Source organism: Neoarius graeffei, chromosome 15 (genome assembly GCF_027579695.1).
Source record: "Neoarius graeffei isolate fNeoGra1 chromosome 15, fNeoGra1.pri, whole genome shotgun sequence".
In the NCBI taxonomy this organism is placed as follows: domain Eukaryota; kingdom Metazoa; phylum Chordata; class Actinopteri; order Siluriformes; family Ariidae; genus Neoarius; species Neoarius graeffei.
The window spans coordinates 70,321,142-70,346,189 of NC_083583.1; the positions used below are offsets into that span (position 1 = coordinate 70,321,142).

General features: G+C 41.2%; 1 protein-coding gene across 1 annotated transcript in view; it reads left to right on the forward strand.

Moving 5' to 3' along the window:
• Nucleotides 1-25,048, forward strand: part of ell (elongation factor RNA polymerase II) — a 91,890-nt gene that overhangs the window by 27,789 nt on the left and 39,053 nt on the right. Inside the window, exons 2-5 of the mRNA XM_060941818.1 lie at nt 497-541; nt 15,143-15,264; nt 15,602-15,765; nt 23,602-23,849. Of these exons, the coding sequence (XP_060797801.1) occupies nt 497-541; nt 15,143-15,264; nt 15,602-15,765; nt 23,602-23,849 (579 nt within the window). The remainder of the gene's footprint in view (nt 1-496; nt 542-15,142; nt 15,265-15,601; nt 15,766-23,601; nt 23,850-25,048) is intronic.

A 25,048-nucleotide genomic window follows, 5' to 3' on the forward strand; every position in this document is an offset into this window, starting at 1 on the left:
ACCGTGCCGCCGCAACGGAGTATTTCCTGTTTTATTTTGTTCATTATTGTTAGATTTAGTGTTGTGTGAGACAGACATGTGTATTGGACATTTATGAAAATACGGAACAAATCGCGTCCCGTATCGGTTCAATACGGGACACAAGATTTAATTGCCAAATAAAGGATGATTCCGTATTTTACGGGACAGGTGGCAACCCTAAGTCTGTGTGTGAGGTTCAATGCGTTCTGTCCAAATAAAAATAGCAACATCTTCCATTAACTGTGGAAAACATAAGTCGATTATATTTTGAAATACAGGTTGACTATTGCAAGCAAATATCACATGCCTTGTTTTTTTCAATCTAACTTGGCCCTCAGTTTGACTGCTGCATGACACAAGAGTTTACTTGAATGCGTCATGACGTTTTGATGTTGGTTGAGTCCCCCCCCGTCCTAAGCTTTTATCATGTTTTCTCATGTGACTCTCAATTTATAACCTTTCCTGTCTTTCTCAGGGTCTGTCTGCTCAACCACTAATACGATTCACTGAAAACCAAGGGGTAAGTATTAACTTCTATTAATAATTATTTATATCTAGAAATGTGATGAAACCTTGTTTTACTTTGGAAGTTGGCCATTTCGAAGTCATAGCCTCACTTTCGATCTCAGGAATTCCCCTCATCAAAAGGTTCATCAAGTGTGAAAGGAGCATGTTGACAGATTTGCAGTGTTGCCACATCTACTGTAGCATAAAGATATGGTTGTGACCAGCGCTCGAAACTAACGGTGTCCCGATGTCCCGGGGACCATAAAAAATGTCATCGGGACACAAAATTATCATATCTGGGACAATCCCGGGACAATGGAAAAAAATAGATCTAGAAAAAAAGTTCGACATTAATATTATTTACAAAGCCGTAACACATACGTAGACATTCACCTAATTTGTTAATTTTAAAACGTTAACAGCGAAAAATACATTAGTAGCTACACTTTCGATGCCCCTGCATCCGTAGGCTACAGAGCAGCGCATTCTGTTCTAGAATCTTCGGCCGGAGTCCGCATTATATGGACTTGGAATGGAATTGCTACCGCACACGCTGCGCCGACTCTTGCCAGAACAAAAATGCTGAAGTGGTTGAAGCGGACCGACCGCGGGGAAGAAACTGAAAGCCCAGACATAACGTCTCCGGGACCTTCAGGATCCAAAGTGTCATCGCCTGGTCTGCAGGCAACGCGAGCAACTGAATGAACTTAATGAACACTGTTAGACACGTTATAAAATACAACAGGAATGATGTGGATGATATTGACGGAAGATACCGTTCAACAGAATAAGTGAGTTTTCTTAGTGTCTTTCTAGTTCAGAAAGTTTAGTCAGTCAGCAGCACAACTGGGCTCGGACCTGGCACTATGCTGATGTTGCTAACATTTGCACCCAGCAGCGAAAGTTCATAAAATGGATAACGGAAAGTTCATAAAAATGGATAACGGAAAGTTCATAAAATGGATAACGGAAAGTTCATAAAAATGGATAACGGAAAGTTCATAAAAATGGATAACGGAAAGTTCATAAAATGGATAACGGAAAGTTCATAAAAATGGATAACGGAAAGTTCATAAAATGGATAACGATCTCATCTCATTATCTGTAGCCGCTTTATCCTGTTCTACAGGGTCGCAGGCAAGCTGGAGCCTATCCCAGCTGACTACGGGCGAAAGGCGGGGTACACCCTGGACAAGTCGCCAGGTCATCACAGGGCTATGGATAACGGTAATGGTGAAAATTATAAGTTGGCCTTATAAGTGCCCACAGATATTCAAGGTATAAGTAGATGAAATTAACATAAAAGGGGTCTTATTTTCAACTAAAGTGTACTGCAGATGTAGGGAGTTGAAACATTTTCTGAATGAGCTAGTTGGCCCCTTTAAATAAACGGGTATCTATTATCAGTATCAGTGAGATCGCCAAAGTTTAATAAACTGAAAATGCAATAACTAATTTTGAAGTAGATGATGTATAGGACATGTGTCGCTTGTGTCTTGTGACTTATTGTAAAAATGATATAAAGGGTTCAAAATCGCATAGTTACAAATATAATAGTAACTTCATATGATAATATTAACCACTGGTTATTTCAGAGAGGAAAAAAATGGGGACACTATTGCTTCCATTCGGGACAATACAACACAGAATTCGGGACCACTGGGGGACACAAAGAAAAAAAGTTAATTTCGAGCCCTGGTTGTGACGTTCTTTCCATCACTGGGTAGAGGGATACACATCACATGGAATTAATTACTCTTGCTTTCTCATGGTTCTTCTATATCCGTTTGGTCCTGATCCATATTTGCGTTTATTATAAGGTCATTGTGATAAAATGTTAGGGGTGTGTGTTCATGTGTTCATTCAGCTTCTATTCTACAGCAGTGACATGCTCACTCGAGTGAATTTTCTCGTGTTAAAGTGTGCAGAGACACCAGTTCTGAAGTAGGGTGTCCTCTCAATACTGCATGTCAGGTTCTGCCAGATGCCCATGTCTCAATTGGATCCAGTGCTCATGTTTATGCCATTGACGCACAGTCCAGGAAACTGTGTTTCGTGTTGTGATGTCATCTGGAGTGGGGCATCTGTTTTTTTTTTTTGTGTGTGGGGGGGGGATTTTTATTTTTATTTTTTAATATAATGCTTGTAAGACATTTAAAACATTTCCACTTGCTCCACACCACAAAACATGCTGTCGATAATTGAGTCCTGCTTCGTCGCTGAGTCATGTCCTGTGTGATTAGTTTGGCTTGTAGTGGACTTTCTTCTGAGTAGCTGCAGCTTGGCGTGTCACAAACTCTCTGACGCAGCGTCCCATTCTGTGCCTGTAGTTGATTATCGCACTGGGGCTTCTTTCTGATGTTTACAAAAGTCATGCAGAACTTTAGGTCTAGTTCCAAAGTAATGACCAAATATTCAGTGGATTAAGAGAATATGAATGAGTGTCTGACCACATGGAGCTTATTTTATTTTTTGTTTTCCCTTTTTGTTTTTCTTTTTTGTTTGTTTGGGGTGACTTTTTTTTGTGTGTTTTGTCTGCCAGTTGTGGTGTCGGCTCCCTCCAAGCCTTGGTTTGCTGTGGATAATGCCTGTGCTCCTCACCATAGACTGCAGGGAGTTCATTGCTCTTTTTAACATCAGGGTTGTCCAGCACTCTGTGAGGCGGTGCTTTTGTGCTTGGTGCGGTGTTATGAGCACACCTCCAAAATAGTCCCAGGCATCATGGTAAAACTGCAGGGGGGTATAGGACTTTACCGTAAGCATCAAGGCCCCCCCCTTCAAAAAAAAAAAAAGGTTACTGTAAAAACCCTACAGTTTCTGGTAATGAGAGAACCCAACTCGAGTAACCACAGAAATCTGAATGACTCCAAATGGTACAAAATGAAAAACCCAGAGCATATGAGGCAAGAAGAATGATGCATGTATCCATGACGGTGGTATTTATTAGGCATGCAATGATGCATCATGTGGTGATAAATCACTATGCAAATTTGACAGTTTGAATTGAAATAAAAAATGAATCACAATTATCAGGCTGCATAATCTTACTTTTTCCTCACTGTGTGTTTAGACAGCAGAAAGCAAAATAGCGTACAATAGTTGGAATCCACGGGACCTCAAGCAAAGTGGAAGTAACACAGCTCTGTCATGAAAACGTAAAAACTGATGTAAAAGAGCTGTTGTGTGATCGAGTACAAATAGATTTAACACGAAATCGAAGCTCTTTACAGACTGCTGAAAGATAAAGAAAAGAGAAGCAAATGGTGTACAATTGTTCATACAGTGGTGCTTGAAAGTTTGTGAACCCTTTAGAATTTTCTATATTTCTGCATAAATATGACCTAAAATACCATCAGATTTTCACACAAGTCCTAAAAGTAGATAAAGAGAACCCAGTTAAACAATTGAGACAAAAATATAACACTTGGTCATTTATTTATTGAGGAAAATGATCCAATATTACATATCTGTGAGTGGCAAAAGTATGTGAACCTCTAGGATTAGCAGTTAATTTGAAGGTGAAATTAGTCAGGTGTTTTCAGTCAATGGGATGACAATCAGGTGTGAGTGGGCACCCTGTTTTATTTAAAGAACAGGGATCTATCAAAGTCTGATCTTCACAACACATGTTTGTGGAAATGTATCATGGCACGAACAATGGAGATTTCTGAGGACCTCAGAAAAAGCGTTGTTGATGCTCATCAGGCTGGAAAAGGTTACAAAACCATCTCTAAAGAGTTTGGACTCCACCAATCCACAGTCAGACAGATTGTGTACAAATGGAGGAAATTCAAGACCATTGTTACCCTCCCCAGGAGTGGTCGACCAACAAAGATCACTCCAACAGCAAGGCGTGTAATAGTCGGCAAGGTCCCCAAGGACCCCAGGGTAACTTCTAAGCAACTGAAGGCTTCTCTCACATTGGCTAATGTTAATGTTCATGAGTCCACCATCAGAAGAACACTGAACAACAATGGTGTGCATGGCAGGGTTGCAAGGAGAAAGCCACTGCTCTCCAAAAAGAACATTGCTGCTCGTCTGCAGTTTGCTAAAGATCATGTGGACAAGCCAGAAAGCTATTGGAAAAAATTTTTGGATGGATGAGACCAAAATAGAACTTTTTGGTTTCAATGAGAAGCATTATGTTTGGAGAAAGGAAAACACTGCATTCCAGCACAAGAACCTTATCCCATCTGTGAAACATGGTGGTAGTAGTATTATGGTTTGGGCCTGTTTTGCTGCATCTGGGCCAGGACGGCTTGCCATCATTGATGGAACAATGAATTCTGAATTATACCAGCGAATTCTAAAGGAAAATGTCAGGACATCTGTCCATGAACTGAATCTCAAGAGAAGGTGGGTCATGCAGCAAGACAATGACCCTAAGCGCAAAAGTCATTCTACCAAAAACGGTTAAAGAAGAATAAAGTTAATGTTTTGGAATGGCCAAGTCAAAGTCCTGACCTTAATCCAATTGAAATGTTGTGGAAGGAACTGAAGCAAGCAGTTCATGTGAGGAAACCCACCAACATCCCAGAGTTGAAGCTGTTCTGTACGGAGGAATGGACTAAAATTCCTCCAAGCCGGTGTGCAGGACTGATCAGCAGTTACCGCAAACGTTTAGTTGCAGTTACTGCTGCACAAGGGGGTCACACCAGATACTGAAAGCAAAGGTTCACATACTTTTGCCACTCACAGATATGTAATATTGGATCATTTTCCTCAATAAATAAATGACCAAGTATAATATTTTTGTCTCATTTGTTTAACTGGGTTCTCTTTATCTACTTTTAGGACTTGTGTGAAAATCTGATGATGTTTTAGGTCATATTTATGCAGAAATATAGAAAATTCTAAAGTGTTCACAAACTTTCAAGCACCACTGTAAATTTATTAAGAAAAGGTTGACTTGTTAACTATCCTAACTTTTAATAAAATGAATATTTTTGTTAATGGGTTATATTTTCCTACAGCCTTTACAAATGTAGGTAAATTAATTTAGCAAAAAGAATAAAACTTGATAAAGAATAGGGAATTTTTTTTATTATTTATTCTTTTCCCCTCTCAGAAAATAACATTTGGGGGGGAATCAAATTTGTGACTTGGGTGAATCATTACATGCCTTGTGTTTTTGTTTTAAATACCAAGTCATATAAAGTGTCATGGAGGGTATCCAGATTATCTTCACTTTCCCTGGCCTACGCCTTCCCCCATCTCTCTGCTTCTTAATGCAGATCCATGTTTCAACACGCAAGTATAAACCACCCTCTGACAGAGAGCCTCCGTAGCCAGCGAGCCTGTTAACAGCAGGGTTACAGAGGGCTCTGGAAAGTAATTGGGGACACTTTTTACCTCCGCCAAGGAGGTTATGTTTTCGGTAGCGTTTGTTTGTTGGTTTGTCTGTTAGCAACATTACGGAAAAAGTAATGAACGGATTGCTCTGAAATTGTTTCCAGAGGTGTGATTGGGCACAAGTAACAATCCATTAAATTTTGGCGGTGATCCAGATCACCTTCTGGATCCCGGATTTTTTTAAAGGATTAATTTTTTTCCCCATTGAAATGAATGGGTGCGCGATGCAAAAAACAGATTTTTCCTTCTGTAGGCCAAACCGTAAGGTGTAAAGTCATGAAACTTGGTACACTGATAGAGGAGTGGACCCTGATTGATTTCATCAAGTTTCATGTTGATACATCTCACGCTCTAGCGCCACCAACTGATCAGTCTTACATGCGTTCATGCACATAACTTTTGATCCGTATGTCCGATTTTCATAAGTCTGGTGCCGTTGGAATCCTTGGAGCTAGACGATTCCAACGTACCCTATGATGTCATTCTCCACCTAATGAGATTTTCCGCCATTTTGAATTTTGTCCAAAGTGAAGGTAGAGTGACCCTGGCCGCATGTTTTGTCCGATCATCACGAAACTTGGCACACATGATCTCCAGTCCATGCCTAATGAATGATATTTGTTTCGCTCTCGTAGCAACATTACGGAAAAAGTAATGAACGGATTGCTCTGAAGTTTTTTTTCCAGAGGTGTGACTGGGCACAAGTAACATCTCATTATCTCTAGCCGCTTTATCCTTCTACAGGGTCGCAGGCAAGCTGGAGCCTATCCCAGCTGACTATGGGCGAAGGCGGGGTACACCCTGGACAAGTCGCCAGGTCATCACAGGGCTGACACATAGACACAGACAACCATTCACACCTACGGTCAACTTAGAGTCACCAGTTAACCTAACCTGCATGTCTTTGGACTGTGGGGGAAACCGGAGCACCCGGAGGAAACCCACGCGGACACGGGGAGAACATGCAAACTCCGCACAGAAAGGCCCTCGCCGGCCCCGGGGCTCGAACCCAGGACCTTCTTGCTGTGAGGCGACAGCGCTAACCACTACACCACCGTGCCGCCCGGCACAAGTAACAATCCATTAAATTTTTATGGATCCAGAAGGTGATCCAGATCACCTTCTGGATCCTGGATTTTTTTAAAGGATTCTTGGGGGAGGTCTGTGCTCTCAGAGTGCTTTTCTAGTTAGCTTTTGTACACTTTTTATATAGGTTGAAGTATGTAAAAAATGAAAATATCTGAATACTTTCTGATCCCAATGTATACAAGTTTTAAGTTATGTATGACCTTGCAATGGAAATATTTTTGCTTTGAATTAAATGTTAATTTATTTGTATACTAATTGCGGAGTTGATCAGTTGAATGAGCTAATGATGCATTTCTTCCTTGCGTCTTTGAAACTTTCAGATTCTGGAAGGTTTTGTTTTGCTCAGCATGAGCCAGTAAAGGATTTCAGCTATAATATTTAGTAATTGTAAAGGGAATACTGCAGTATTCACCAAGTCTATAGCCAAATAAGTAAGAGTCTTTAAAACTGAGAATTTTATTTTTTTTAAATAATAGAAGATGAAGCTGAAACACACCTGCAGACCACATGTGAAAGGAACCTTGGGTTAAAGGAGGCTGATCTGAGAACACATCAGCACTGTGTATGGCGTAAGACTGTGTGGGTGGGTGAAGTGGGCAGTTAGTCCATGTTCCCATTACCACCCTGACGCTACTTTGACCATTGGGGGGGAGGGGAAACAATTATGCACCAAAAGCAAGAAGAATCTCTTATGCTTTTATGTGTCTTCTTTATTGAAACATATAAAGACAAGACCTAAATCCAACATTGAGTCAGTCACAGCTCTGCTGCCTGTACACAACACACCACTCGCCTGTCCTGATTTTATCCTGGTCATGTTTTGAAGCAGGACATTTCATAATCCAGTTCTTGACTGCTACGGTTCACAGATGTATGTGTTTTTAAATGTTTTCTTCATAAGCCCCACTTCCCAGGTTTTTGAGAAACTATAAGACTTCTGTTGCTTATGCCCAAATTGAGAATAAAATAAAACATTTCAACTAAGTTTATCGTACAGCTGAAAGGGTGGAGAGCACTCTAAGAAACAGAACCTACATTTCCAATATAACTACTTCTATAAATCGCATTACTGACTAATGTTCCTCGTGAACAGTTGTGGTTTGACCATTGCTGGAGACTATAAAATCACATGAGCAAGAGTGCGGTTATGCTGAATATTGCATGGCTGGGATTCAGACACAGTTGATAACAGCTGTGCGGATTTTGATCACCATACGATTGCAAGTGCAATATTGCTTTTATGCAACAGTTCTGTAAACCAGAACATTTATCAAGTAGGTGGCATTTCAGACACAGTGTGGTCAAATGTTCTGTTTATTTTTGCTCCGCTAGCAAAAATGGATCCTGAAAAGTCACGCTTACTTTACATCACGCACCATGTCAGCTAACTCACTGACTTTGAGATTTTAAGTAAAACCTTTTTATATTCCTGAAAAGTATCATTTAGAATAGAAGAGAATGCCTTTGTCACTATACACATTTACAATGAGATTAAAGTTGATCTCACTCTTGCTAACTCTACTGTATTAACAGTTTTTTTGAACTAGAAAGTGAATTTTATATGGTGAACATGTACGAGCAGCGTTATGCACACCATGAAACGTCCCAGTGCTGTTATAGGAAATATCGGCGCTCTTGAAACACCCCTCAACCAATCAAATTGGTGCAACAGAACTAACTGTTGTAGAACTTAAGTTGCAATTTTTACTTATTATAGGTGGTGTAGTGGTTAGCGCTGTCGCCTCACAGCAAGAAGGTCCGGGTTCGAGCCCCGTGGCCGGCGAGGGCCTTTCTGTGTGGAGTTTGCATGTTCTCCCCGTGTCCACGTGGGTTTCCTCCGCGTGCTCCGGTTTCCCCCACAGTCCAAAGACATGCAGGTTAGGCTAACTGGTGACTCTAAATTGACCGTAGGTGTGAATGTGAGTGTGAATGGTTGTCTGTGTCTATGTGTCAGCCCTGTGATGGCCTGGCGACTTGTCCAGGGTGTACCCCGCCTTTCGCCCGTAGTCAGCTGGGATAGGCTCCAGCTTGCCTGCGACCCTGTAGAACAGGATAAAGCGGCTAGAGATAATGAGATGAGAGAATTACCCCCCTCGGAGTGGGGGTTACTGGTTTACCTCTGTCCGTCTAGCCGTATCTCTGTCCATCCGAAACGCACCCTTTTTCTCAGCAACCACAAATCATAGCCACTTGGTAGCAAACTTCAGCTCGGGGTTCTATGCTGTGTATACCATTTCAGGTCTGTCGTACATCAACTTCCTGTTTACTGAATGAATGTATTTACGAAACGTACAGGGTGACACTATTTCAAGAAGCAAAATGCTAGTTTTGTATTTCAAAATGACAGTTTACCAGGATGCTATTTGAAATCCCTGGGGAGAACACTGCTCTTTACTTACTTGTTTCAGGGTTAATTATTTGTTGAAGTCAACATTCATAAGTGTCCTATTCCTTCGATTGCTTGCGTTCCAATATAAGCGAGAGCGGGTAATGTAAGTTAGCAGTAGCTTACAGTTGATCGTTTTTGTGTGTGTGTGTGTGTGTGTATATAAATAATTATTTTTTTTAAAGCAAATCAACCTTTTGTTGTAATCATTAAATCTTTATGTAGTCAAGTTTTCAGCCTTATTTTTATTTTTTAACAATGCAATGTAAACTGCAGGTCTGAAACGGTTATTAAAATACATTTAAACCTCAAGTGTGTGTGTGGGAAGACCTTTGCCCTAAGGTGTAGGCTTTGTTCCACCATCTGACATGAATCAAGATACCGTACATTTGAATTTTGCACCAGGAGCATTCTGCCTCTCCAGTAGTAGGTGGAGTTTTGAAAGCTAAAGCCTAGGTCACAACCGGACGTACGATTTATTTATTTATTTTGGCCGTGCGATTTTTGGCGTTTCCCAAATCGCGCTTTTTTTTTTTTTTTTTTTTCTTTCGTGGGGCAAGACGCACGTTGGCCGTAAGTTTGTCTTGCAACCTGAAAAAAAATGTAAGCGCCCGTAGAGTTTGTTTGACATGACAAAGATCCTCTGTGGCCAGTCTACGGCTCGAAAATCAGCACGTCACACGCGTGCCCTCTGTGCGTTTCTTGCGTTTTTTGCACGTAGACCAGCCGTAGAAGCATGTACGGCCGGTTTTGACCGAGGCTTAAGTCAATTTATTTGTATAGCGCTTTTAACAATAGACATCGTCACAAAGCAGCTTTACGGAAAATAAAGATTAAAAATGTGTGAACTAAAACTTGTCTTATGAGATGAGATAATTACCCCCCTCCCCCCTCGGAGTGGGGGTTACTGGTTTACCTCTGTCCGTCTAGCCGTATCTCTCCATCTCTTTTTTACTTATAGTTATAGCATATAGTTATATAGTTTACTTAGTTAAAGCATGTGCTTTAACTTTCATAAATACATTTATTTCAGAAAAGGTCACATTGCTGATCTTGACGGGTAAATTTTGTGGGGAATCGAACACAGGGCTCGACATTAACAGTAGCCCGATTGCCCGGGGCAACCATTCAGTAGATTCCGACAACCAGACTCTCACAAATGCTTGCCCGATCAGGCAACTACCCAAATAGGTCAACTTGTGTGGAAAAACGATGTTTATTCATTCATATTATGATGAAATTCCATCACGATTTGCGATTGTTTGACTCGGAAAGACCGCGTCCATGTTATCATTACGGGATGTTCAACAACTAGCAGAATTCACATTTGCACATCGCAGGCTCGCAATGCAGTTTCCCATTGCTAATAATTATCGCGTAGTGCATATTCAGTGTTCTATTCAGACCCTGCAGGATGTTGCGATTTGCAAATTCAACCAATCCCCACGAATTCAGGGCAGTGTTGCAAATTTGACCAATTGTTGGCGTCGTCTTGACGTGACGTCGACAAACTACCTTCTGCCTTACTTCCGTGTATACGTTCAAGAGAAGCAGCATGTGCACAGTGTTATCAGATTGGGCGGTTTTAAGTGCATTTTGGCGGGTTTTGAACATATTTTGGGCTGGAAAACGTCAGCAGTATCTGGCAACATTGCATGATGTGTGAGTCAGTGTTTATGTAGGCTTAAATTCTGTTACTGAAAGTGTTATGTTTACAGTGAAGGACTGTGTGCACTTTACATTATTTTTTTACTTAATACAAGAAATTAATGGATGCCAACATTTTTGCCAAAATGGTATTTTATTTTCCATTGTTTAGGCAGCTTCAGCATCATACTGTGAGATTCTGTTCAAATTGTTGTTTTTCTTCTATGAAGCCTGAGCCATTTATTTTATTAGTTTATAATTATTGTTTAATTTAGTCTTCAGGAGAGACTGCCTGCACACAGTACTAGTATTAGTTTTTTTTTCTTACATGAAAGCTGAGGCATTTATATTATATTTTAAGGTAACTTCATGTTGTGCTGTGAGGTTCTATGCACTTTAACTTTAGAACCAACAGGTGCATTTGGATAAGTAAAGCCTATTTTTCTGCATTTTTGTAGTCCTGGAAATCTTTTATATTGGTAAAATTGTTTATAGGACCATTTCTCAGTGTGTTTTTTTTTTTTTTTTTTTTTTTTTTTTAAATCAATAGTTTTTCAGTAATAACTTAATATTTAACATATCACTCAATTTTAATCACAAAAAGAGAAAATCGCAACAATTTCTCACAACTTTCACTTCCTCACGCAATGTAATCGCAACAAAAACCTAAACACCGCAACTTTCATCGCAATTTTTTGGAAACCCCCCGCAACATCAGACATTTTAGGCCGCAACAATCACAAAAAAGGCCCGCAAAATCCTGGGGGGACTGAATATTGGTATGTCCTTCACTACATGACTAATTACCGCATTACTCGCACGGGGCGCTAGTGTCAATGCTTGTTGATACAGACAGCGTCTGAGAAGGTTGAATAATAAAAAAAAAAAAGTAATATTTGGGCAACCATGTTCTGAGTTCGGGCAACCAGATTTCAACCATGTCTCAAAGTTAACGTAGAGCCCTGGAACACCCATAAACCTTAAGGTGAACTCGGGGACGTCATCGCACTGGAGTTTATAGCCTCTGATCAGTACGTATCAATATGTGATCAACTTTGTACAGAATCTGAGGTGTTCATTTGTGAGTGATCATGGAGAAGTATCAGAATTGCACAAAATTGACCCTGACATCCTGTTAAATTATTTACACATTTTAAAAAGATTTATTGAATAGAGATTTAAAAAACAAGTTTTTACACACCACTGTAAACTCGGACCTCACCAGCACACACAATTTAGTGAGCAAAATATTGTTGTTCTAGCAGACTCGGGGGTATAATAGAGTCTCAAAGCACTACACGCAGTCTATTTATAGTCCATGCAGTTTGTGGCTCCCAGGGCTGTACAGCGCAGCAGTTCTGCTCACATGTTTGATTTGATATGAAGATTCGTTTTCACTTGCACACATGCAAGTGTTTGCTTTGCTGTCACTGAGTTTTCCTAAATTAGCCAGAGAAACAAATGAAGTGTTGTGTACATATCTGAGCATTTCTGTCCTACTATGCTCCCAATGTTTGCATGCTCCCCTTTTTAATCTTGTGCTTTTATTGAGTTTTAAGTGATGTTCCCCTCAGCAAAGCCTAAATGGGCAGCAGGAGTACGACATTGTGACTGCAGTAAAGTTGTTCCACGTTGTGTATTCTGGTCTGGTGTTCTGGAGGAAGGGTTGGCCGTTTTGTGTAAAGGCTTCACTCGAACATAAAGGCTAGGCAACTTTTCTGGCTCAATTCCTCTGCCTCAGTGTTCAACGCCAATCTAACCTCAGTTACTGTAAATAGATTAAAATCTCTAACATGAGCTGTTTCCGTTTCCCTTTTAGAGCACATCATGACTAACACGCATGTACACATTCTAATAAAGTAATCACAAAGGTTTCCATGGTGATTACTGCTCTTTTATTTAATAGAATCTTAAAAGGACACAAAGCCAGTCTGTTCCATCAGACTTTCATTTGGTATTGGTTTACTCTTGTGCCTGAGGTGCAAACATGAAGGCAAGATTGCTTGATTCTCAGTGTAAGATACACAGGGAAATTCACTGCCTTACAAAAAGGATCTATCCATCCATCTATAAGATACAAAATTAACAAACCTGATGTACAAACATGGGCGGCACGGTGGTGTAGTGGTTAGCGCTGTTGCCTCACAGCAAGAAGGTCCGGGTTCGAGCCCCGTGGCCAGCGAGGGCCTTTCTGTGTGGAGTTTGCATGTTCTCCCCGTGTCCGCGTGGGTTTCCTCCGGGTGCTCCGGTTTTCCCCACAGTCCAAAGACATGCAGGTTAGGTTAACTGGTGACTCTAAATTGACCGTAGGTGTGAATGTGAGTGTGAATGGTTGTCTGTGTCTATGTGTCAGCCCTGTGATGACCTGGCGACTTGTCCAGGGTGTACCCCGCCTTTCGCCCGTAGTCAGCTGGGATAGGCTCCAGCTTGCCTGCGACCCTGTAGAACAGGATAAAGTGGCTAGAGATAATGAGATGAGAAAGGTATACTAATGTACAGACATTCACATAACATACACTTGTGAAGGATGTTATGCTTGTCATAGATAAATATTGCACAAGATGTGGGTAGATTCACTGACCTTACCCACTACTAATGTGGGTAGTTATTGATTTGTGTGCGCGCACGGTCTTCATATTAACCTCTGTCAGATTATTAAGATTTATTAGGCTGCATGTAAACATGACAGAATGCGAGATTGTGTATGAACATACTTTGGCTTTTCTTTATCTTTCAGCAGTGTGGGAAATGAGGACTTTAAAGTGCATATCCTGGACCAATTTCGTTTTTTTTTTTAATGAATATATATATTTATATAAATAAATATAATGTATATGAAAGTATGTCCCTTTACACACTCATCCAGAAGAGTAATTTTGCACAAAGCCATCTATCTACAGCAAAAAAAAAAACGCGTCTGGGAAAAATCCCAAGGGAGTCTGGAGCCAGATTCGTGACGTCACCTGTGGAACCGCCAGCAGGCTTCGAGAGCTTGCACGGTTTCAAAAACCCCGCACTGCGTCATGAGACAGGATAATGTTTGAGTTTAAAATTGTTTAATGTGTAGGTTGTGGGTGTTTTTATACAGACCTGGCAACCTGTACAGTAACTGAGTCAGTGCAGCTGGTCTGTCATGAAGTAGTATGGGGTGTGGGTATTTTATTTATTCTTTTTAAAACTAGAGGTGGATGATAAATAAAATATGTTTTGCACAGAACTGTGTTCCTCTGATAACAGAAACGAAGCTATTCAGGATTTATCGCACATGTCGCTCCTTGTTGAGTGTTTTTTTTGTTTGTTTGTTTTTGTTTGTTTGTTTTTAATAAATATGCCCGAGTTGTTTTGAAACCAATCTGGGTTTTCTGTGTTGAATAAGGAAGCTGCTTCACCTGTGAGAAAAATCAAACCCTTTTCATGAAGGAGCTAACTCAAATGTGAGCAGAAAAAAAAAATACTGTCTATAAACAGTATGTGTACCATACTACAACAGTGGTGGGGGATATAAAATAACTTGCAAAGCAGTAAATGAACCCGAGACTAAGAAAACAGCCAAGACATAATGGTGGATACATAGTGAGGGACGCTTTTAGGAACTGAAATAATTAAAGATCAAAAAGCCTAATTTTTGTGGCGCTAGATCGTAATATACGCTCGTTCCAACTTGCCCGGTCAGGCATGTCGGGGACGCATCCCACTTGCCTGAATGCATGTTTCACTTGTCCCAGGCAATCGGGCAGTCCTTAATGTTGAGCCCTGTAGTTATGATTTTTAAATAGGTTAAGTTTGAGTCCATGAAGATGATTGTAAACAACAAATTATGCAAAAAGATGCATAGGAGTTAAATCAGTTATACTGAAAAACTTCTACTTGGCATTTGAAATATTCTTAAAAATAAATAGATAAATCTGATTTGATCAATTGCCAGATATCTCTACCCACTGATCTGTTCATCCAGACCAGTATACGCATGCTCGCTCTCTCTCTCTCTCTCTCTCTCTCTCTCTCTCTCTCTCTCTCTCTCTCTCAAAAAATATATGCAATCTAAAAAAGATTAATTAACCTCGGAATTGAAACCAGCAATATCCACAGTTTGTCTAGTAAAGGTTTTAGAGTATTGTTTTATGTTTTATCTCCAAACAGCAAATCTCAATACCCCAGTCCCCGAGTCCGAGTGATCTACGAACGTTTATGTTCTATCTGTCCAATGTGGGGAGGGATAATCCCCAGGGCAGCTTCGACTGCATCCAGCAGTACATTACAAGGTAGGTTAGTTTTCTGTTTGTGCTTCTGTATATGAGCAGTTTTTCCCAGAGGATCAAACTGTAGCACCTCAAGTTATTAGATTGAAATATCCATTCATTCTGAGGCACATTATCAACTCCATTTATTTACTCGGTTGTAATCAGATGATGATATATATAGAAGTTGGGAGTTTATGCTGATATCTTTGGTTGTGTTCAGTACTTTACTTGTATTGTGCTTTTGTGTTATCCATATTTAGCTGCTCCAGCTGACTGAAGTTCAGCTTAACAAACCTTATTTCAAACAGATTCTGTTTAGTTTCAGGTTGGTAATGATGTGCACTTCTGGTTTCCTCAGTGAAGGGAGCATACAGCTGGATTGCCTGGGAGGGATCCAGGATAAAATTACGGTGTGTGCCACAGACGACTCGTACCAGAAGGCCAAGCAGAGCATGGCTCAGGCAGAGGAGGAGACACGCAGCCGTGCTGCCATCGTCATCAAGCCGGGTGGGAGATATGTGGGTAAGACGGTAAAATCCCTAATTGTAGTGGTACATGATTTGTGTGGTGACCTGAGAAAACCCTCTGTATTTTTCTCTCTTTCTTTTGCATGTTTTAATTGGAAGTAAAATTCTTGTGAAAAAAGGAGAAAAACTAATTTGAAGATTTTTCACATTCACATGCTTCTACACTTTCAGTAGGGCCTGACTGGAAAATTTATTTTTAGCACCAATAACAATGTCAGATAACCAATATTATCAGTCGATGCCCACCCCCAAATTCAAATTAATTCAAATAGGAATGTATTAAAATATTGTGAATAGTACAGAAATATTTATGCAGGCCTAAACGTACATGAAAAAAGGCATTCTTAACTACGTGAGGAAGCCATGGCCTAATAGTTAGAGAAGCGGATTTGGGACCAAAAGGTCGCCAGTTTGATTCCCTGGACCAGCAGGAATGGCCGAAGTGCCCTTGAGCAAGGCACCGAACCTTCAACTGCTCCCCGGGCTGCTCCGAGTATGTTGTAGGTCACTCTGGATGAGTGTCTGCTAAATGCCTTTCATGCCATGTAATATATACACAACATAATTACTTTTATATATGTATATAGGCTTCATTCTCATATAATTAAAGGGGACATACAACCCCATTTTCAAAAATGTTGGGATGTTGTGTAAACTGTAAATAAAAACAGAATGTGATAATTTGCAAATCATGGAAACCCTATATTTTGTTGGAAATGGTACAAAGACAACATGTATCAAATGTTGAAACTGAGATTTTGTTTTGTTCAAAAGTGTATATACTCATTTTGAATTTGATGTCAGCAACACATTTCAGAAAAGTTGGGACAGGGGCATGTTTACCACTGTGTTGCATCACCTCTACCTTTTAACAACACACAGTAAACCTTTGGGAGCTGAGGAGACCAATTGCTGTAGTTTTTAAAAGAGAAATGTTGTCCCATTCTTGCCTGATATACAAATTCATTTGTTCAACAGTTCGGGGTTTCCTTTATCATATTTTGTGCTTCATAATGCCCCAAATGTTTTAAAATGGAGACAGGTCTGGACTGCAGGCAGGCCAGTTTAGCACCCAGACTCTTACTACGGAGCCATGTAGTTTTAATGTGCGCAGAAAGCGGTTTGGTATTGTCTTGCTGAAAGAAGGAAGGCCTTCCCTGAAAAAAGATTTTATCTGGATGGCAACATATTGCTCTGAAATGTGTATATATCATTCAGCATTAATGATCCCTTCCCAGATGTTCAAGCTACCAGTGTCATGTGCACTAATGCACCCTCCTACCATCACAGATGATGGCTTTTGAACTGTGCACTGATAAACTGGATGGTCCCTCTCCTCTTTAGCCTGGAGGACATGGTATCCATGATTTTCTAAAGAGAATTTCTACTTTTGATTCATCAGACCTCAGGAAATTGTTCCACTTTGCCTCAGTCCATTGTAAAAGAACTCGGGGCCCAGAGAAGGTGGCGGCGGTGTTTCTGGATATTGTTTATATCTGGTTTTAACTTGCATTTGTGGATGCAGTAATGAACTATTTTTTTCACAGACAATGGTTTTCTGAAGTGTTCCTGAGCCCATACAGTGATTTCCACTACAGACACGTGTCTGCTTTTAATGCAGGGTCGCCTGAGGGCCTGAAGATCACAGGTATCTAATCTCCGTATTATCTAGAGACCTGTCTTTTCAACGGCCAATACTAGAATTCGACGGGTAATTTTCTGTGATGACGGGATTCAAAATTCCTATTGGAGAAAATTATGATGAAACAAAAACGAGCAATGTTAGTTGCACTGGCAGATCAAAATAAACACTAGTGGACGAGTGGGGACTCCAAGTAACCCAATAAATCTGCATCCCACGTGTGTTTTTCTCTGGTACAATGTTTGCTCTCCATTATTTCTGAAGCGGGATGTGATTTGCTGCTCAGAACCAATAGCGTGCTCCCATTGGCCAGTGCACAGCACAGCATCCAACCATAGTCCTTGTTTCATACTACAGCCAGGTTCAGCTGTAGCAACAGAATAAAGGTCTGCCTCCGTAACCAACTTATCTGTACACTAGACTGCCTTGTTCATCGAAGTTATGCCAAGATGGCCATTGAGGGCTTCCCATTTGAGGAAGCCGCAGAACTTTTCATGCAATTTCATCTGAGGCATGTGTGAAATCTCTAATCAGAGATGTCCAGGTGCGGCAGCGGTTTTCTCTGGCTACACAGGCTGTCTGTCTGCACCCGCTACTTGATCCCAGGGAAAAAAAAAAACAACAACTTGCCTTTCAATGTTCAAGTGATTTTTATGTAGTCCCCGCTGCCCATAATTTGCTACAAATCCAGTTATTTCACCACGAAATTCTTTGATTCGGGCACTGAGCGCTATATAAAAATCTGGAGAGCTCATCCGAATGAAGCCATCTGGCCACCATCTTGCCACTCTCATCGCAGAGCGGAGCTGTTTAGGCTACTGGAAGCTACACAAAACTGGACGCGTTATGTAGTTGGTGAGGAAAAATTACAAGAATGAATACATATACAATAAATAAATGCATGTGCAGCAGTGAACTGTACAAACCGTCAAGTCAAAGGTTGTGGACAGACATTTCACCTGGGAGTATTGATGGTGTGTGACAGGGTGTTTTGTTTTGATTTTTTATTATTATTATTATTATTATTTATTATTATTTTAAACGTGGGGCGGCACGGTGGTGTAATGGTTAGCGCTGTCGCCTCACAGCAAGAGGGTCTGGGTTTGAGCCCCATGGCCGGCGAGGGCCTTTCTGTGCGGAGTTTGCATGTTCTCCCCGTGTCCGTGTGGGCTTCCTCCGGGTGCTCCGGTTTCCCCCACAGTCCAAAGACATGCAGGTTAGGTTAACTGGTGACTCTAAATTGACCGTAGGTGTGAATGGTTGTCTGTGTCTATGTGTCAGCCCTGTGATGACCTGGAGACTTGTCCAGGGTGTACCCCGCCTTTCGCCCGTAGTCAGCTGGGATAGGCTCCAGCTCGCCTGCGACCCTGTAGAACAGGATAAAGCGGCTAGAGATAATGAGATGAGATTATTTTAAACATGCAAATGGCACTGTGCACACGTGGACCCCCAAAAGCATTTTATGATGGTTTGAAAGAGCAAAAGGGAAAAAAACAAACTCTTATATCGTCTTGTCTGTTTTTGTTGAAAATCTGACATTGATATCTGGGATGAACACTGTGACTGTGTGTCAGATTTTCGATGGAAACGTCCCAGACTAGATCAAAGCCAAAGTCTAGACATGTTTGATATTGAATGTGAAAGCTCCAGCTCAAATTCAAAAAGAAAAATGAACTGAGTAAATTAGCCTCAGGAGTCTAAATGAAAGAAGGACCATAGCCTTAGGTAGAAATGGCAGTGAGGGATGCAAATAAAGAGAGCTGTTATTGTTCTAGCTTGGTCAGGAGTTATTTTCATTTACCTAAAGCTAAGCACAGTTGACAATGTAAATCATCTACATGTCACACCCACTTGCACAAATTGACAAAATGGATATGACTGACTGACCATGATTTTAGTTTAAATTGATAAGTACTCTTAAATCAGGGTTGGCCGTGTTTCCTGTTCTACGGCTTAGTGCCTGGGCGGCATCCGAAATATGATTTTCTGTATAAAGAAAAACTGAAATAATCTCTTTAAAAACATGGTAGTAAAAGAGCTGTTCAAAAAAATGATCAGAGACTGAACTGGAAGGGGGGGGGGGGACTAGCAGTGAAAGGGAGCACTATGTGTAACGAATGTGAGTAAAGTTGAGAAAACAAGAGGAGGTATGGGGGGTGGGGGGTCCAGGAAATACTTTGTTTGGGGCAAATTTGATCGGATACAACGCTTTTAACACACAAACCAAATGCACGCGATGTGAGTCGTAACATGGTGGCCGGATGGCTTCACTCATTTCTACAGCAGGGAATAGACGCCATATTTGTTGATCAATTCTCGTGCTCTGATTGGCTCAGCTGGACCACGTGACCACAGTGTAGCGTATGTAGTTATGTTGCAGAGCCAGGTAGTGTACTACAGAGGGTAACTGAGAAAGCCAAGCACACATCTGGAGGGAAATTTCATACGTATTTTACTGGGAAATTGTTAATGTATTCGATGAGCGTGCACCAGAAGGCATGTAAATGCCCCCCCAAAAAGCAGTTCTTTGTTCAGCCATCAGACACCCTTCTCTCAATTTCTAGGTAATACCCTGCATCCAGTGTCAGTTTACAGCCTTGTCTCTTGCACACAGATTTCTCCAGATTCTCTGAATCTTTTAATGATGTGTACTGTCAATGATGTGAGCCCCAAATTCTTTGCAATTTCACATTGAGGAATGTTATTCTTAAATTGTTGCACTGTTTGCCCATGCAGTCTTTCACAGAGCATCTTCTCTTCTGAGAGACTCCGTCTCTCTGGGATGCTCATTTTATACCCCATGTTACTGACCTGTTGCCAATTAACCAAATTCAGTGCATGCGTGTGTGTTTTTGTTTAAATTGTTTTTGGGGTTTTTTAAGCATTATACAACTTTTTTTTTTTTTTTTTTTGCCCCATCCCAACTTTTCTGAAATGTGTTGCTGATATCAAATTCAAAATGAGTGCACATTTTTCAAAACAATAAATTTTCTCAGTTTCAACATTTTGATATGTTGTCTTTGTACTATTTTCAATGAAATGTAGGGTTTCCATGATTTGCACATCTTCATGTTCTGTTTGTTTTACAGTGTCCCAACGTTTTTGGAATACTATGAAAAACCCTTTCAGTGCTTGTGCACATACATTTTGGGTATCTGCAGTGCCTGCCAACTCACAAACTCTGAAATAAGACATCCAGTCAGTTTCTTTTGAGCTGCCTATTACAGAAAATATGCGCTTTAACAAGCCAGATTTGGCTCCCATTTCTATGTCTCAAGGATCATTTAAGTTGTTCCATGAAATTGAGTCATTCACGAGCTGATAGCCAATGGGCCACGTACCACCAAGGTGGCTATAAGCCATGTACAATGAGATTGAGTGGAATAACCTGTTTTATTCTGTCCACATTCACTGGAGTGACGACTCCATCATTTAAAGGAATGACACTCAAATCAGCTGTTTTGACAGGATGAGAAGGGAGCTGTGGTTTTATTTTGACCAAAGCATGGCAGACATTTCATCAAGACCTCAGGGAATGGTGTCAACTTGTGGGAAAGAGGTGTGTGAGGGAGACCTTTTAGATATTTTTAATGACCGTGCTCTAACAAAATAAAGACAATGCACATCTAACAATAGAATACTCAATGTACTTTACGGTGACACTACAGCTTGTGATGGGTTATCGATGGAAAATGAGGCATTTTGGTGGTGATGCATGGTGATGTACACTAAAAGTTGTGGTCACACAGCAGGTGAACACTTGACTGTTGCACCTTCTTGCACTTGAGCCTGGTGGAGCAAGCTTGCTCATGACACTCTTGAGACTCAAGTGTTATGGGAAATACCTGATGCTGATTTGAGTGCAGTCAGCACGTGCATATGAGGACGTGGTTTTCAGAGATTTTGTGAAGCATCACTGTCACATTTATTTCTAGCCATGTTTATGACTGCTTTCTGCGGTCTTTTGTGTTACTGACCTTGCCTCACATTTTGTTTCTGTAATTATCCATCGGTTGTACACTACTTTTCACGATGCATTGTGGGATACTATGAGTCTACTGTATAGGGTGTAATAATTCCTACTATACATTCAGACAGCACTATATAGTGAGAGTGAGTGGTTTTGGACACAGTGTCTATGAAAAGTGTCCTTATGCGCGTGCTGATTGTGCTTAAATCAGTCTGGTGTTTCCCATAACGACTGGGTCCCAAGAGCAACATGCTCCAAAGGATCCCCAAATGTAAATGCACTTTTTAAGTCTCGGTGAAGGTTGGACTATGTCGATCCGCTGTGTTGAGGCCCCTGCGAGCATCAAGGATGACATGTTTGGGGAAGTTTCCCTGAGCTTTGGAAAGTATTCCCAAACCCGTCTGTGAGTGTGTGCCACTTGCGCTACGTTCACACTGCAAGGCTTAATGCTCAATTCCGATTTTTTTGTGAAATCCGATTTTTTTGTGAGGTCGTTCACATTAACAAATATATGCGACTTGTATGTGATCCTCAGTATGAACGAAAAGCGACCTAAAAGTGTTCCGCATGCGCACTGCAGGATACGACGACGTCACACGCAGTGAGCATGGCCAGTGTTTACGGAAGTAAAACCGCCCGGTTGCGGTATGACTCATCCAATCTAGCTTGAATAGCTGCATGCCCCCATATGGAAATCAGCTCCCTAACCTCTGCGTCCTTCCATTGAGAAGATTCAGAACCTTCACAGCCCGAAGCGTCCCTCGCATTGATGTCATGCGCAGGGGCGCAGATACGTTTTTTGAACTGGGGGGGACAAAAAACTGGGGGGGGGGGGACAAAGCTACCAGCAAACCAACCCCAACCCCGATATGCCTGTCAAACTTGTTGTTAGTAACCATAGCAACCAAGCTCGAGCTCGCAACCTGTGCAGTCTGCGCAGCTCAACCAACCGAATATCAGTCTTTGTTTTGTTTTATGTGAGTTGTTGCAACTATGTATACACTGCTGTGCACCTCAATAAACCGAATGGTAATTAGTCTTTTGATTTTTCCGTGAGGTTTGCCTTTTGCAAAGAAAGACAGCATAGACGTTTTTTCCTCCCTATAAGTAGGGGGGACCGAGCGAGGTGAATTTAAATATGACTCGTCCCACCCTCTATCTGCGCCCGTGATTATGCGCCATGTTGTTGTAACTTTTTTGAGAGACCCGCCACCTACTTCAGCGCAGAATAGTGACGTTTGTGGCTTGTTGATGACGTGTAAGTCGGATGAATGCGACCTGGCGGTTCAGACTGAAGTTGCATATGAAAAGAGCGGATAGGAATCGGAATTAGCACCACATATCCAAACGGCCTGGGTCGGATTTGAAAAAATCGGATCTGTGTCGTTCATATTGTCAATAAAAGATCGGATACAGGTCACATATGGGCGAAAAGATCGGATTTGAGTCACTTCAGCCTGCAGTGTGAACGTAGCCTTAATTTGCCTGCCAAAACATTGCCACCAAATTTCAATGTACGCATTGAAATTTTTCTTGACCTTTTTGGCCACTCACAAGGCAGAGACGCACCAATAAACAACTTGTGACACTGAGAACATTTCACTGTGCCTCAAAAGGCCAGTCCAATATAAAATCTGTCACCTTTGCAAATAAAACTGCATTTACCTTCACTTGAGGTTCATAAATATGCTGACATGCAGCATGTGTCTGCTCAACACTGTGTGTATCCTTCAGGCTAATTGGCAGCTGCGTAACTTGGAATAAAAGCACCTTATCGGCTCTTATTTCAGTCGGTCACAGTAAGGTTATTAAGCAATATTATCGGACTGTCTTGTTGGCCTCTTGATATATCAGCCGGAGCCTAATTTATAACCCAATCACTATTGCTAACACAAATTACAATGAGAAATGAGTTCTCAGTTTGATAACTGGCATCATCCACATCTGAGGTAAAAATCACTTGTGGCATTTAAACATCTCTCCACTGGTCACCATTTATTAGTGAGGAAATGATCATTGCGTACTGTAATTCTGTTAAGTTTTGTTAACTAACCTTCCCCCTGGGTTTTTTTTTTTTTTTTTTTAAACCGCCATGATTTTTGTAAGTATAGAAGTAAATGTGTATTTTGCTGGCAAGAAACTCGAACAAGACTTTCTGGGTCACCAGATGAACTGTTCTTTAGACTGACTGACGGAGTCTTTTCATGTTCCCTGTTCAGGTAAACGGGTCCAGATACGAAAACCAGCGATGGCCCTTTCAGACGTGGCCCCATCGCGGCGCTTCTCTCGTCCTGTACTCATCTCCAGCAGCATGAAAAAGAGTACAGTGCTGCCACGACCACTCAGGGAGCGCCTCATCCACTTACTTGCCCTCAAACCCTACCGCAAGCCTGAGTTGCTGGTGCGTCTCATAAAGGACGGCCTCTCTCCTCAGGATAAGGACACTTTGGACAGCCTCCTGCAACAGGTTCATGTCATGCTGCAAACTCGTTTTGTTCACAGGAAAAAACATTCATTCTGTTATTCAGATGGTGTGTGTCTGTTTAAAGTTCACACAGGCTTCTTGGGAAGCTTAAATGTAGGAAAAAGAGGTGCTGGTAACTGCTTACTGGTCTCATTGAGTTGCTAAGTTGCTATGTATTTCATTAACTCACTGTTACTTTGCTATTGTTGTTAGCCAAGTTACCAGGTTAGGAAATCAGACCTGCCAACCTTTACGCATTTTGCGTAGCAGATACGCGTTTAGACATCAAACCACGCTGCTACGATTTAACACTTCAGAATACGCAAAAAGCCATTGATGGCTTTGAGTTCAAAGATCTTTAATATTCCGGTTCAACTGTCTGTGCATTTGTGCACTAGGCAACTCGTCTATGGGTGTAACCGCATTGACCAGCAACCTGGAGAGAAAAGAAGACTTCGACCAATCACAGCGCTAGTTTTAAACTCTTCAACTAGGCCTAAGCTATGAGGCTAAGCGGAGAGCCGAGGAGCCGTCAAAACGAAAGTAACGAAATTGATTTTCATCCCTCTCGGTTGATCTTCATACTGTGACTGGTTTTACAAGGGAGGGCGGTGCTAAACACCGTTTCGAAGATAAATGGGCAGGGCAAGGGTATTGTGAATAAAGCAAGGACAACTGTCCTAACGTCATAGTTCAAAGCACAGTGTTCCGCCTTATCTGAAGGAAATATTTGTTCCAGCTTGTTTTGATATTTGACCCAGGCTTCTCAATCCAAAAAATATTGCATAGCCTAAAGTGAAAATATAGTAGCCTACTGATGTTTCCATCCAGTCAACCGATAGACGCGTTAAAATCTTCTGAACTAGGCTACTCGTGCATGTGAGATTCAGTGAGCAGTGCACGAAGTGTTTTCACGTAAGTGCGTGTGGTGGATGATGATGTGTGTTTGTGTATGTGCGTGCCTTGCAGTTAATAATACACATGACGTCAGATGAGGATATTGACAGAGAGAGAGAGGGAAGCAAATCTAAAAAGAAGCGAGTCTATGCCCCTCAGAAGTTCCTAACGAAGTATCAAGATCAATGGCCATGCCTCTGCCCCTCTAAACTGCCTAATCATGCATTTTGCACAGTGTGCAATTATGATTTTGACATTAGCCATCAAGGAAATACAGGTAATAATATTGCTAACATAGAAATGCT